Here is a 14,488-nt window from a genome sequence, read left to right as displayed (position 1 = left end):
ATTGCGCCGAGCGTCGAATACGTCAGCATTTCCCTCACACGTGTTCGCCCTTCGCAAAGACCAATCTTGTCATTTAGATTTTTGGTCATCTGTTCCAGCAACTGTTCTTTCAGAATGCCGATGTGAAGGAACAGCACAATAGTTGGGTTAAAAACTGCTTTTTAACGCAACTGGTGTGCTATTTCTTCACATCGAATATCTTGTTATTCCATTCACACCGCCACCCGCCAGCGCATTTGGACTTCTTCTTTCTACCATCTATACGTGCTTCACACTGTCAAAGAGAAAGACTGGACGTGCTGCAAGCTCAAAAAAAGGTGAGACTCCTTCACACAGCGAAAGTAAAATTATGTTCTACTACAATTTAGAAAGAACAGTTTCAAATATTTAATGAAAATTGATGAAAAATATAATACAAAATAGAAATAGCAGGGCTCGATGTTGCCATTCCGATATCGAATTACGGAAATGTCAGTGAAGAGCACGTCATCGACGCATATTGATGTTTCTGGAAAAATCGATATATCGATATTTTATTAACAGTCCGACTACAGCCACATTATTATGAATAATTAGCAATATCCATCTGTACAACAAGAAGATTCAAGCTGTCAAATTATATGGCATTGACGGCTGGGAGTCAGACCTGGGGCAATTCTGCCGTCGAATTGCAAGTATTTTCAATTGACGCCACGTTGGGGGACTTGCGTGTCGATGATGATGAGGACAAGCCAGGACTCGGACCCCAAGCGCAGAAAATCTCAGACTCGGCCGGGAATCGGATACGGGCGCGCTGTATGGCAGTCAGCTGCAACTGCGCTTTCCTATCAAAAGTCGGAAAACGTATTCATTAAATATTTTATGTAAGTTTAATACATTCCCTTTATGACCAGGCCGGTGTGAACGAGCGGTTCTAGGCGCTTCAGCCTGGAACCGCGCGACCGCTACGGTCGCAGGTTCGAATCCTGCCTCTGGAATGGATGTGTGTGATGTCCTTAGGTTAGTTAGGTTTAAGTAGTTCTAAGTTCCAAGGGACTGATAACCTCAGATGTTAAGTCCCATAGTGCTCAGAGCCATTCCCTTTATGAACTTCTAATCCCATCCTCGCCCTGAATGTCATGAAACACATCAAACAACACGTGATTTGCAATGACAAACGCTGACACAAACGACTAATTGAATTTACAAACTGACTCTAAATACCTACGGTTTGTCTTCCACATAGGTTGATCCACTAAAACCACATTCAAAAAATTGATCCCAGTGGCGATGATCTTTTTCCTTGGCATCTTCCGTAGCTGGCGCAAATTCAATTTGAAACAGTGAAATCTGCATAAGGCCACCTATACCGAGGTAATAACTTCTAGACATAATTTTTTCTTCAAGCACGAGACAAATTCCTCGTAGTAGAAAAATCGGTTAAGAGAAGTTTTCTGCATACTTGTTTTCTTCATTCCACTAGTCCTGTGATTAAGCTTTCAACTGAACTTTAGGCTTTCTTTTAAAATTCAAATATCTGTCAATCAAAAAATAAACGTCCATCATCCTTTTGTGTCGTCTGCTCAATCGTATTACAAAGATCCATTGCAAACTAAATGGATGATTTTATTGTTCACACTCGATTAAATAGAACACAGCATTTACTCTTCCTAGTTGTCAAACGATGATACTACCCATTATCTCGCTATGGAGGTGGTCGTCATTCTTACAAGCATAACTATTTTCGTATTGAAAATTCATATCTATTCGAACCATTCTTTCACTGCTACTTACCTAAAAGTATTAACAATTCTAAGTACTTACCAGATTGCCGATTTCTCCTGAAAGATTTGAAATACTATCACAAATTCTAGAATGTGTACTGCTGGGTGACACGCAATACTCAGTTCCTAGTACTGACCACTTGCAGAAGTTCTGCAAAGAGTCAGTGGGAAAACTGTTACACCTAAGTGATGTACTACAAAAATACTAGTTGTACGCAGTGCAATCAAACGATGACTACTATCTGAGGCACTGCACAGTATTAAGACTATATTTATAGTGGACAACGTAGAAGAAAATATTATACCACGTAAATTTCCTAAACCATTGCATACTGTTACAATTATTATAACCGAGCAAATGGACTATCTTTGAAGCTAACAAATCTCTTGTAGTTGAGAGGCAGACTATAACTTTACACTGATATAAACGAAGTAAGGGTAGACATTTGTTAGAAAAGGTGCTTCGCCTGCATTACTCCTTTCAAATGTGGCAGTTGCTTGACCTGCACACTGCAACCCTATTTAAAATCAAACAAGTTCAGATGTGTGCGCTATACTTAATGTTCGTAACTCATTTGATTGCTGCAATCCATCCTCTGAACTGGCAGAAACTGGAAGACTTCATGCTGCTAATGATTTGTGTCTAACCTTTCCAATAATAATGAAAACAGTAATAATAATACTACTGTGTGCAGCACTATAGTAGCCCTTATGTAGTTACTGACGTGTCTTGCTGTCAGTTAATTCATTTCTCCGTTTCGAAGCAAGTAATGAAGCAATTTATGGGCTACTGCAGGTACTATCTACGGTCGCAGGTTCGAATCCTGCCTCGGGCATGGGTGTGTGTGATGTCCTTAGGTTAGTTAGGTTTAAGTAGTTCTAAGTTCTAGGAGACTTATGACCTAAGATGTTGAGTCCCATAGTGCTCAGAGCCATTTGAACCATTTGAGCCAGGTACTATCTACAACTTGGAGAATACATTTTCTTGACATATTTAGCATTCTTTACATATATGTCTCACTTTTATCATCAGCGATGTATGGGTCAAAGCACAACATGTATGTGAAATGGATGGGCTATGTGAGGAACCTGTAACCTCCATCGCGTTATTGCTACTAATGAAGAAAAAGTAATTACTGACAACTTATGTAATCAATATTGGATTCTTACATAATTTTGATAACAGTGATCATCTTTTGAGAATACACTACTGGCCATTAAAATTACCACACCAAGAAGAAATGCAATTAATAAACGGGTATTCATTGGGCAAATATATTATACTAGAACTGGCATGTGATTACATTTTCACGCAGTTTGGGTGCATAGATCCCGAGAAGTCAGTACCCAGAACAACCACCTCTGGCAGTAATAACGGCCTTGATGCGCCTGGGCATTGAGTCAGAACTTGGATGGCGTGTACAGGTACAGCTGCCCATGCAGCTTCTACACGATACCACAGTTCATCAAGAGTAGTGAGTGGCGTATTGTGACGAGCCAGTTGCTCGGCCACCATTGACGAGACATTTTCAATTGATGAGAGATCTGGAGAATATGCTGGCCAGGGCAGCAGTCGAACATTTTCTGTATCCAGAAAGGCCCGTACAGGACCCTCAACATGAGGTCGTGCATTATCCTGCTGAAATGCAGGATTTCGCTGGGATCTAATGAGGGTTAGAGCCACGGGTCGTAACACATCTGAAATGTAACGTCCACTGTTCAAAGTGCCGTCAATGCGAACAAGAGGTGACCGAGACGTGTAACCAATGGCACAACATACCATCACGCCAGGTGAAACGCCAGTATGGCGATGACGAATGCACGCTTCCAATGTGCGTTCACCGCGATATCTCCAAACACGGATGCGACCATCATGAGGCTGTGAACAGAACCCGGATCCATCCGAAAAAATCCGTTTTGCCATTCGTGCATCCAGGTTCGTCGTCGAGTACACCATCGCAGGCGCTCCTGTCTGTGATGCAGCTTCAAGGGTAACCGCAGGGATGGTCTCCGAGCTGATAGTCCATGCTGCTGCAAACGTCGTCGAACTGTTCGTGTTGATTGTTTGTTGTCTTGCAAACGTCCCCAACTGTTGACTCAGGGATCGTGACGTGGCTGCACGATCCGTTACAGCCAAGCGGGTAAGATGCCTGTCATCTCGACTGCTAGTGATACGAGGTCGTTGTGATCCAGCACGGCGTTCCGTATTACCCTCATGAACCCACCGATTCAATATTCTGCTAACAGTCATTGGATCTCGACCAACGCGACCAGCAATGTCGGGATACGATAAACCGCAATCGCAATAGGCTACAATCCGACCCTTATCAAAGTCGGAAACGTGATGGTACGCATTTCTCCTCCTTACACGAGATACCACAACAACGTTTCACCAGACAACGCCTGTCAACTGGTGTTTGAGTATGAGAAATCGGTTGGAAACTTTCCTCATGTCAGCACGTTGTAGGTGACGCCACCGGCGCCAACCTTGTGTGAATGCTCTGAAAAGCTAATCATTTGCATATCACAGCATCTTCTTCCTGTCTGTTAAATTTCGCGTCTGTAGCGCGTCATCTTCGTGGTGTAGCAATTTTAATGGCCAGTAGTGTAATTTAGTTTCTTGAATGACACAGAATAGAATCGTTTGTGCTTTACTCCTCAGAAATTTTCATTTTACCCCTCAGGAAGTAATTACCTCGAGGTTGGGAACCACTGTACTAGACGAACCAGCTCTTGGATATGTTGCCTTGTTCTAGATTTATTTTGGGTGGCCTACCATAGCTGCTTCAAAGTGCGATAGGTTATTATGTTGTCCCACACGATTCGATACTTTTGGGAGCGATACTCTGATATTTCTTACGACTGTATGAAATACTCGAATGCTCGGTATCTATAGGGGCACCGAAGGTACGGAAACGAATGTATCGATACTTACTGGGTTATTACAAATGAATGAAGCGATTTCACAGCTCTACAATAACTTTATTATTTGAGATATTTTCACAATGCTTTGCACACACATACAAAAACTCAAAAAGTTTTTTTAGGCATTCACAAATGTTCGATATGTGCCACTTTAGTGATTCGGCAGAGATCAAGCCGATAATCAAGTTCCTCCCACACTCGGCGCAGCATGTCCCCATCAATGAGTTCGAAAGCATCGTTGATGCGAGCTCGCAGTTCTGGCACGTTTCTTGGTAGAGGAGGTTTAAACACTGAATCTTTCACATAACCCCACAGAAAGAAATCGCATGGGGTTAAGTCGGGAGAGCGTGGTGGCCATGACATGAATTGCTGATCATGATCTTCACCACGACCGATCCACCGGTTTTCCAATCTCCTGTTTAAGAAATGCCGAACATCGTGATGGAAGTGCGGTGGAGCACCATCCTGTTGAAAGATGAAGTCAGCGCTGTCGGTCTCCAGTTGTGGCATGAGCCAATTTTCCAGCATGTCCAGATACACGTGTCCTGTAACGTTTTTTTCGCAGAAGAAAAAGAGGCCGTAAACTTTAAACCGTGAGATTGGACGAAACACGTTAACTTTTGGTGAATTGCGAATTTGCTGCACGAATGCGTGAGGATTCTCTACCGTCCAGATTCACACATTGCGTCTGTTCACTTCACCATTAAGAAAAAATGTTGCTTCATCACTGAAAACAAGTTTCGCACTGAACGCATCCTCTTCCATGAGCTGTTGCAACCGCGCCGAAAATTCAAAGCGTTTGACTTTGTCATCGGGTCTTAGGGCGGGCTTGTAGCAATTGTAAACGGTAAGGCTTCTGCTTTAGCCTTATCCGTAAGATGTTCCAAACCGTCGGCTGTGGTACGTTTATCTCCCTGCTTGCTTTATTCGTCGACTTCCGCGGGCTACGCGTGAAACTTGCCCGCACGCGTTCAACCGTTTCTTCGCTCACTGCAGGCCGACCCGTTGATTTCCCCTTACAGAGGCATCCAGAAGCTTTAAACTGCGCATACCATCGCCGAATGGAGTTAGCAGTTGGTGAATCTTTGTTGAACTTCGTCCTGAAGTTTCGTTGCACTGTTATGACTGACTGATGTGAGTGCATTTCAAGCACGACATACGCTTACTCGGCTCCTGTCGCCATTTTGTCTCACTGCGCTCTCGAGCGTTCTGGCGGCAGAAACCTGAAGTGCGGCTTCAGCCGAACAAAACTTTATGAGTTTTTCTACGTATCTGTAGTGTGTCGTGACCATATGTCAATGAATGGAGCTACAGTGAATTTATGAAATCGCTTCAATCATTTGTAATAGCGCTGTACTTGTATCGGCATTTGTAATAGCGCTGTACTTGTATCGGCAATATCGTTAAGTCCTTACAGTAATAATTTTGCTCATCACTTGATTTGCAGAACATCGCCGTTTGATTGGGTTTTCCGGAGCCGCCCTGCAGGCCGGGGCGCGCCGGGCGCTTGGCGCGAGGTCCTGCCTGGGTAATGGGTGCGGCGCTCTCATCGCGTCGAGGGGGAGTTCTCTCGTTTAGCGCCGCCGCCAGCCCGGTCAGCGGAGCCCGGCGATAAATTAGCAATCAGCCGGAACACAATCAGCGGCGCAGCGCTCTGATTGGCTGGCGGGGCGGCTGCAGCTGGGATCGCCGGGCCGCCTTCCGCACATTCACAGCTGTTCCAATTTGCGCCAAGTCTCGAGGCGAGCACCGACTTCCACTGCTGCGTGCTAACGTGCATCTACAAACGCAGCGAGCTTTAAAAAAGGGTTCCATCTTCTAGCAAGAGAGTGTACTGGTCAACTACTAAAAAATGGGCCACGTCCAAGTAGGACTCGAGCAGTCGAACTAAATCATGTGTGTAGATAGTGCATTCACCCCGGGAATAGAGAAGCTCGGCGTTCTTATCTGCTATCGATCAGTACTTCCAGCATTTCCAGAATTTCTGAGAATGTTTTAAGTTTAAATTTTTATTTAATTTCGCATTTGCTATTGCAGTTTCTGAGAAAAAGGATTCTTAACAGACGACAGACAATCGGAGAAGATAAGGCGTAGCGCCACTTCATCCTACTTGTTAAGATGGGACATTACAGCACTGATCCGACGTCTGGTATGAGTCACGAAAATCAACCCTTCCAAGATGCAGGCAATCATCGTAGGTCGTACCACTTGCTCCTTCCGACTTCTTGATTTCTCCCTTACCATCTGCGCCCATCTTGTCATCCTCTCCCCTACCCTCACCTACCTTGGCCTCACCATTGACCATCACTTCACCTGGATCCCTCATCTCCGCTCTATCCAATCCAAAGCCGACAACCGCCCCAACTCCTCAAACTCCTCTCTGGCTGGACTTGGGGTTGAACCCCTCTACCATCCTCTACACCTACAAATCCTTAATCCGTCCCATCCTTTGTTATGCCAGTCCCACCTGGATATCCACCCAATCCCCCCCCCCCCCCCCAATTCTTTAAGTCCCTCCAGATACTCGAGCGCTATGCACTCCGCCTCGCCTTCCATATACGCCTCCTGTCCCCCATGCGGATCCTCTATGACTGATTCCTTTCCCCCATCTGCTCCTATTCCTCAAACGTATCCGCCGCCTTGATCCCCCTCATCCCCTGGTTGCTCCTCTCCTCTCCAAGCCCCGCCCTCTGCCACACCTGCATTGTCGTGTCGCCCTTACCCTCCATCTCTACACCCTTCATTTCCTTTCCCAAGGTGACTTCTGTCGACTCCCCCCTCTCAGATGATGCCCTCTCTCCCTCCATTTATCCCTCCTATCAACTCTGATCCTCACCTCTCCTTCCCTTCCTCTGCCCTTTTTTTGGGATCCCTCCCCCCCCCCCTTTCCATCCTGTTTTTTCCCTGCCTATCCTCTCTCTGCCTTCCTTCTCTCCCCCGAGTCCTTTTGCATTTCCCTCCTCTGCCTTTCCCCATTCCTTCTCGAGTCTGCCCTGCCCCCCCCCACCCTATTATGAGTCCTCTCCCTCCGTGAGCTCCCCCTCCCCTTTCGTTTTTCCTCTCCTCCCCCCTTTTTCCCCTCATCTGTCCAGGTTCCTCCCACCCCCCCACCCATCAGCCCTTGGCTGTGGTGTGTCATCTTTGTGCCGACTTTTTAGTGCAGTGTTTCCAGTGATTGTTAAGTGTTGTGCATCTTTTCCGAAATGTTGCGAACGGACATCATACTGTCGCTGGGTGTGATTTTTAAGCCGGCCGGTGTGGCCGAGCGGTTCTACGCGACTGCTACGGTCGCAGGTTCGAATCCTGCCTCGGACATGGATGTGTGTGATGTCCTTAGGTTAGTTAGGTTTAAGTAGTTCTAAGTTGTAGGGGACTGATGACCTCAGATGCTAAGTCCCATAGTGTTCAGAGTCATTTTTGTGATTTTTATATCTCTCGCGTTCAGAAAGCAGACTGTCGCCGTGTTTTTTAATTGTCTTTCTACTATTTTACTTGTCTGCTTTCTGTTTATTTTATTAGCATCGCCCACCCTTTGTTTTATGTTTTAACTTTCCTCAATTTTCCGCCGTTTTACAATTTAAGTCACCGTTTTGTCGCCTGATTTTATTGTTTCTTATCTTCCTATGTTTTAAAAATTCTGTAGGCTGCAGAGCAGCGTGCTAAGGTCAGAGGGAGTGCTCGATTGGGTCTGCTGGGTCCGTCACGACTGCCATCGTCGTCTGAAGGAAACTTGCAATTCCATCGCCCAGTATCGATATGTGATATCCCATCACATGAGTTGGGTGAGAACTCACAAGGAGAAGGCCTCACACATGGTCAACTGATTCGGCTCGTATTTGGGAGCTCGCTTGTGTACAACCTAAAATGATAGATGGTAAGACATTTTGACCGTCAGCTCACCTGGATCCCTCATCTCTTCTGAATTTCGTGGCCCGCATCGACTCACAATTGACCGGATATATGGGGTCAACAAACGCATATTTTCCTAGAAATCGAGGAACTGAACTTTTTCGACTGCCGCTTATGTGCCCATAACGTAAGAACTGCTCAATAAAAATCGCCGCTGGTATAGAGACCAAGGCATCTGGCTGTTTGGTTGCAGAACCTTTGTTCGGTTCCCAAATGCAAATGAAAAAAAAGAAAAAAGAAAAACACTCCAGTATGCAACTGGGAGTCGAACACAGGATCTCTGCTACTTAGTTTCTCTCCTCATTCTATATGAAAATATGAATTTGCGGACCCCGTATATGATGATGACAAATCTTTCATTTTAGGTTTGTACAACGATCTACCAAGTATGAGCCGAATCGGTTGGACATGTCTGAATCTTTCTTTTTGTCAGTAGTGTAGGCTGCCCTTTCTGTTGACGCTCACTGCACATTTATTATTATTCGTCTTTGTCTTTGTACTTCGTTCTCTGACTGTGCTACAGTTCATATACGAGTACTGTTATTAGACACAGCACTTAGAACTGTCTCCTGCATCAACCATTCCACATGTATTGCCTTGAATATATGACAGGATCAGAACAGTATTAGTGATTATGTGGAACGTGAACAGTGTTAGTAGTGAAATGCAGTCCTGTAATATCATGTGGGAGATGGCAGACATGGTTTTCTAATGCGGTTCAGCCAACGGCATTAATCTACAGGCACGCATTATGTACGCCGAGCGAAACCCTTACGCCGCATTGTATGTGAAAAAGGAGTTCAGCTGTTTGTTCCGGTGACTTACAGGCAAGAGCACATGGGACCGTGGTGGACGTCGCTGGTGTGGCCGTGCGGTTCTAAGCGCGTCAGTTTGGAACCGCGTGACCGCTACGGTCGCAGGTTCGAATCCTGCCTCGGGCATGGATGTGTGTGATGTCCTTAGGTTAGTTAGGTTTAAGTAGTTCTACGTTCTAGGGGACTGATGACCTCAGTAGTTAAGTCCCATAGTGCTCGGAACCATTTTTTGGACGTCGCTCAGAACACACGCCGGAAAGGAAAGGCTGCCCTTCAGCACAGAGCACGTTTGGATATTTTTTTCCTTTGCTGCTTAAATTTGCAAGGACAAACTTGAGTATAAAATCGAGAGTAGCTTAATGATACCATCGGAGTATCTATACTACTTTAGGTATTAGTATCGATACGAAATGAGGAATCGAATCTGTTAGTGAAGCGTCCTTAACCTGGCTTAGACAACTCCCTTCTGGTGCCCGTTTTCTGACTTTACCCATTTGGGTCTGCCTTTCTTTATACTCGTGCAGTAGTACTCTAAATGGACGGTGTGTCATTTGCGTCATTGTAGTTGCCCGTCGTGTATGTCCGTATAGGTTTCCAGCATTAGCAATGTATCTTTTTCTTTTTGAGGCATCAGTCTTCTGATTGGTTTGATGCAGCCCGCCACGAATTCCGCTCCTATGGCAACCTCTTCATCTCAGAGAATCACTTGCGACCTACGTCCTCAATTATTTGTTGGATTTATTCCAATCTCTGGTTTCCTCCACAGCTTTTAGCTTGTACAACTCCCGCTAGTATCATGGAAGTTATTCACCAATGTCTTAAAAGATGTCCTAACGTCCTGCCCCTTTTCTTATTAGTATTTTCCATATATTCCTTTCCTCTGCCAATCTGCGCAGTACGTCCTCTTTCCTTACCTTACCAGACCACCTAGTTTTCAACATTCATCTGTAGCACCACACCGCAAATTCTTCAATTCTCTTCTGTTCCGGTTTTCCCACAGTCAGTGTTTCAGTAGCAATGCTTTCTCTAGACGTACATTGTCAGAAATTTGTTACTCAAATTAAGGTTCAAAATGGTTCAAATGGCTGTGAGCACTACGAGACTTAACATTTGAGGTCATCAGTCCACTAGAACTTAGAACTACTTAAACCTAACTAACATAAGGACATCACACACATCCATGCCCGAGGCAGGATTCGAACCTGCGACCGTAGCAGTCGCGCGGTTCCGGACTGAAGCGCCTAGAACCGCTCGGCTACCACGGCCTGCACTCAAATTAAGGCCTATGTTGATACCATTAGACTTTCCTTGACCAGGAAGGTCCATTTTGCCAGTGCTAATCTGATTTTGATGTCCTCCTTGCACCGTCCTTCACGCAATATTTTGCGACCTAGGTAGGAGAATTCCTTAACTTCACCTACTTCGTGACCATCAAGTTCCACGCTATTCCCGTTTCTGCTACTTTTCATTACTTACGTCTTCCCTCGATTTACGTGTAATCCATATTCTGTACTCATTAGATTGTTCATTCCATTCAGCAGATCCTGCAATTCTTCTTCACTTTCACTGAGGATAGCAACGACATCAGCGAATCTTATCATTAATTACCTTTCACTATGCAGTTTGAACATTTCTTTTATTTCCGAGCCGGCCGGAGTGGCCGTGCGGTTCTAGGCGCTACAGTCTGGAGCCGAGCGACCGCTACGGTCGCAGGTTCGAATCCTGCCTCGGGCATGGATGTGTGTGATGTCCTTAGGTTAGTTAGGTTTAATTAGTTCTAAGTTCTAGGCGACTGATGACCTCAGAAGTTAAGTCGCATAGTGCTCAGAGCTATTTGAACCATTTTTTTTATTTCCGTCATTGCTTCTCTGATGTGAACAGTAGGGGCGAAAGACTACATCCCTGTCTTACTCCCTTTTTAATCCGAGCACTTCGTTCTTGGTCTCCCACTCTTACACGAGTAATTCTCTCTTGACTCTTGTACAAATTGCATATAACGCCTCTTTCCCTGTAGCATATCTTGAATTTTCTCAGAAATTTTGAACATCTTGCACCATTCGACGTTGTCGAACGCTTTTTCTAGATCGATAAATTCTTTGAACGTGTCTTGATTTTTCTTTAGTCTTGCTTTCATTATCAACCGCAACGTCAGAACCGCCCCTCTGCCGCCTTAACATTTCGTAATGTCAAACTGATCGTCTCTAAACGTCCTCAATTTCCTTTTCCATTCTTCTGTATATAATTCTTGTCAGCAACTTGGATGCATATGCTGCTAAGCCAATTGTGCCATCGATAATTCTCGCACTTGTCAGCTCTTGCAGTTTTCGGAATTTTGTGGATGATAGTTTTCTACACACCAATGTGATTAATCGTTTGGATGCCACTTTCCACATTGTTTTCAGAAATTCTGGTGCAATTTTATCATTATCTACTTATTCGATCTTAAGCCTTCCAAAGTTCTTAAATTCTGATTCTAATACAGGATCCCCTATCTCTTCTATATCGACTCCTGTTTCTCCTACCACATCACATTAGTATTCCCCCCCCCCTCAATGTATTCTTTCAACCTATCCGCTCTTTCCTATGCATTTAACCGTGGAATTCCCATTGCACTCTCAATGTTACCAACCTTACTTATAATTTCACCGAAGGTTGTTTTGCTTTATTTATAAGCTGAGTCAATCGCTCCGAAAATCATTTCTTTTTCGATTTCTTCAAATTTTTCATGAGCCCATTTCGCCTTAGCTTCCCGGCACTCCCCATTATGCCATTCCTAAGTGACTTGCGTTTCTGTATTCTTGAATTTCCCTAAACTATTATGTACTTACTTCTTTCATCGATGAACTGAAGTATTTCCTCCGGTACCCATAGCTTCTTCGCAGTTACCTCCTTTGACCTACGTTTCCTTTTTCAACTTCTGTGACTGTCCTTTTCAGAGATGTCCATTCTTCTTCAACTGTACTGCATACCGAACTACTCCTTACTGATGTATCTATAGCGTTAGACAACTTCAAGCGTACCTCGGCATTCCTCAGTAACTCCGTATGCCACTTATTTGCGGATTGATTCTTCCTGATTACTCTCTTAAACTTCAGCCTACTCTTCACCACTACAAATTGTGGTCTGAGTCTACTGCTGCTCCTGGGTACGCCTTACAATCCAGTATTTGATTTCGGAATCTCTGCCTGACCATGATGTAGTCTGACTGAAATCTTCCGTATCTCCCGGCCTTTTCCAAATATACATCCTCCGCTTGTGATTGTTGAACAGAGTATTCCCTATTGCTTGCTGAAGTTTGTTTCAGAAGTCAGTCAGCCTTTCTCCTCTCTCATTCCCAGTAAAAAGCCCATATTCTCCCGTTACCTTTTCTTCTTCTCTTTCCCCTACAATAGATTTTCGTCTCTCTTTACGTACTGAATTACCCGTACAATATCGTCATATACATTCTCTATCTCTCCATCTTCAGCTTTCGAAGTCGCCATGTATACGTGAACTGCTGTTGTCGGTGTTGGTTTGTTGTCGATTCTGATGAGAACAAACCTGTTACTGAACTGTTCACAGTAACTCTCTCTGCCCTACATTCCTATTCATAGCGAATCCATATCCCATTATACAACTTTCTGCTGCTGTTGGTCTTACCCTATACTCATCTGACCAGAAATCATTGTCCTCTTTCCATTTCAGTTCACTGACCGTCACTATATCTAGGTTGAGCCTTTGCATTTCCCTTTTCAGATTTTCTACCTTCCATATCACGTTAGAACTTCCGACATTCCACGCCCCGACTCGTAGAACATTATCCTTTCGTTGGTTATTCAGTATTTTTCCCATGATCACGTCTCCCTTTGCAGTCCCCTCTCGGAAACCCGAATGTGAGACTACGCCGGAATCTTTGGCCAATGGAGAGATCGTCATGATAAAGTATCTATAAACACATAAATATTGCACCTGAGATAACAATCGCAAATGTACTAGGTATTTCCTGAGCTTCTTTATCCAGTTTCATAATAAACATCGTTTATTGTGGACTGTCCCTCTCAAACCCCTCACATCACAAAGGCCCATTAAAATATTACAGAAGACATGATAATGAAATTGCACCATATGTTAAATCATCTCAAAGAATTTATTTAATAATCATCAGTGCACCTCTGCATGTGAACCATTTGTACCACGAAAAGTATCGAGTCTATTCAATTTCTTGGCATGTTCTACGTAACATTTCTTCCGTCACTGTTGCATCTTTGACTATGGGTAGAGGTTATACTCAACAGCCGTACCAAAATAATAATTGGCTCCTTCTACCGACCCTACGACTCAGATGATGTAATAGCTGAACGGTTCCAAAAAACTTGAATCTCAGTACAAGTAAGTTATAATTGCTATGTACAGTTATAATTGGTGGAGACTTCAATGTACCTTCGATTTGTTGGCAAAAATACATGTTCAAAGACGGTGGAAGACAGAAAACACTTTCCGAAACTGTACTAAATGCTCTCTCTGAGAATTAGTTTGAACAATTAGTTCATGAGCCCACACAAATTGAAAATGGTTGCGAAAACACACTTGATGAGCCCACACGAATTGAAAATGGTTGCGAAAACACACTTGAACTAAAAATGGTTCAAATGGCTCTGAGCACTATGGGACTTAACATCTATGGTCATCAGTCCCCTAGAACTTAGAACTACTTAAACCTAACTAACCTAAGGACAGCACACAACACCCAGCCATCACGAGGCAGAGAAAATCCCTGACCCCGCCGGGAATCGAACACACTTGAATTCTTAGCCACAAATAATCCTGATGTAATAGAGAGCGTCATGACGGATACAGGGATTAGTGAACACAATGTCATTGTAGCGAGGCTAAAAACCATATCAACCAAAACTACTAAAAATAAACGCAAAATATATCTATTTAAAACAGCATATAAAAATTCGCTTGATGCCTTCCTAAGAGAGAGTCTCCACTCCTTCCAAGCTAATTATGTAAGTGTAGACCAGATATGGCTCAAATTCAAAGGTACCGTGTAGACAGCAGTGCATAGATTCACACCGCATAAGTTAATAAGAG

The 14,488-nt window shown here is 44.0% G+C and overlaps 1 protein-coding gene across 1 annotated transcript in view; it reads right to left on the bottom strand.

Annotated features, from left to right (window-relative positions):
• Nucleotides 1-14,488, bottom strand: part of LOC126188380 (Down syndrome cell adhesion molecule-like protein Dscam2) — a 445,363-nt gene that overhangs the window by 283,204 nt on the left and 147,671 nt on the right. The window contains exon 3 of the mRNA XM_049929979.1: nt 1,804-1,820. Within this exon, the coding sequence (XP_049785936.1) occupies nt 1,804-1,820 (17 nt within the window). The remainder of the gene's footprint in view (nt 1-1,803; nt 1,821-14,488) is intronic.

Source organism: Schistocerca cancellata, chromosome 5, assembly GCF_023864275.1.
Source record: "Schistocerca cancellata isolate TAMUIC-IGC-003103 chromosome 5, iqSchCanc2.1, whole genome shotgun sequence".
NCBI classification, from domain to species: Eukaryota; Metazoa; Arthropoda; class Insecta; order Orthoptera; family Acrididae; genus Schistocerca; species Schistocerca cancellata.
Note: the sequence above shows the minus strand (reverse complement) of the source record. Positions and strands in the feature narration are given on the sequence as shown.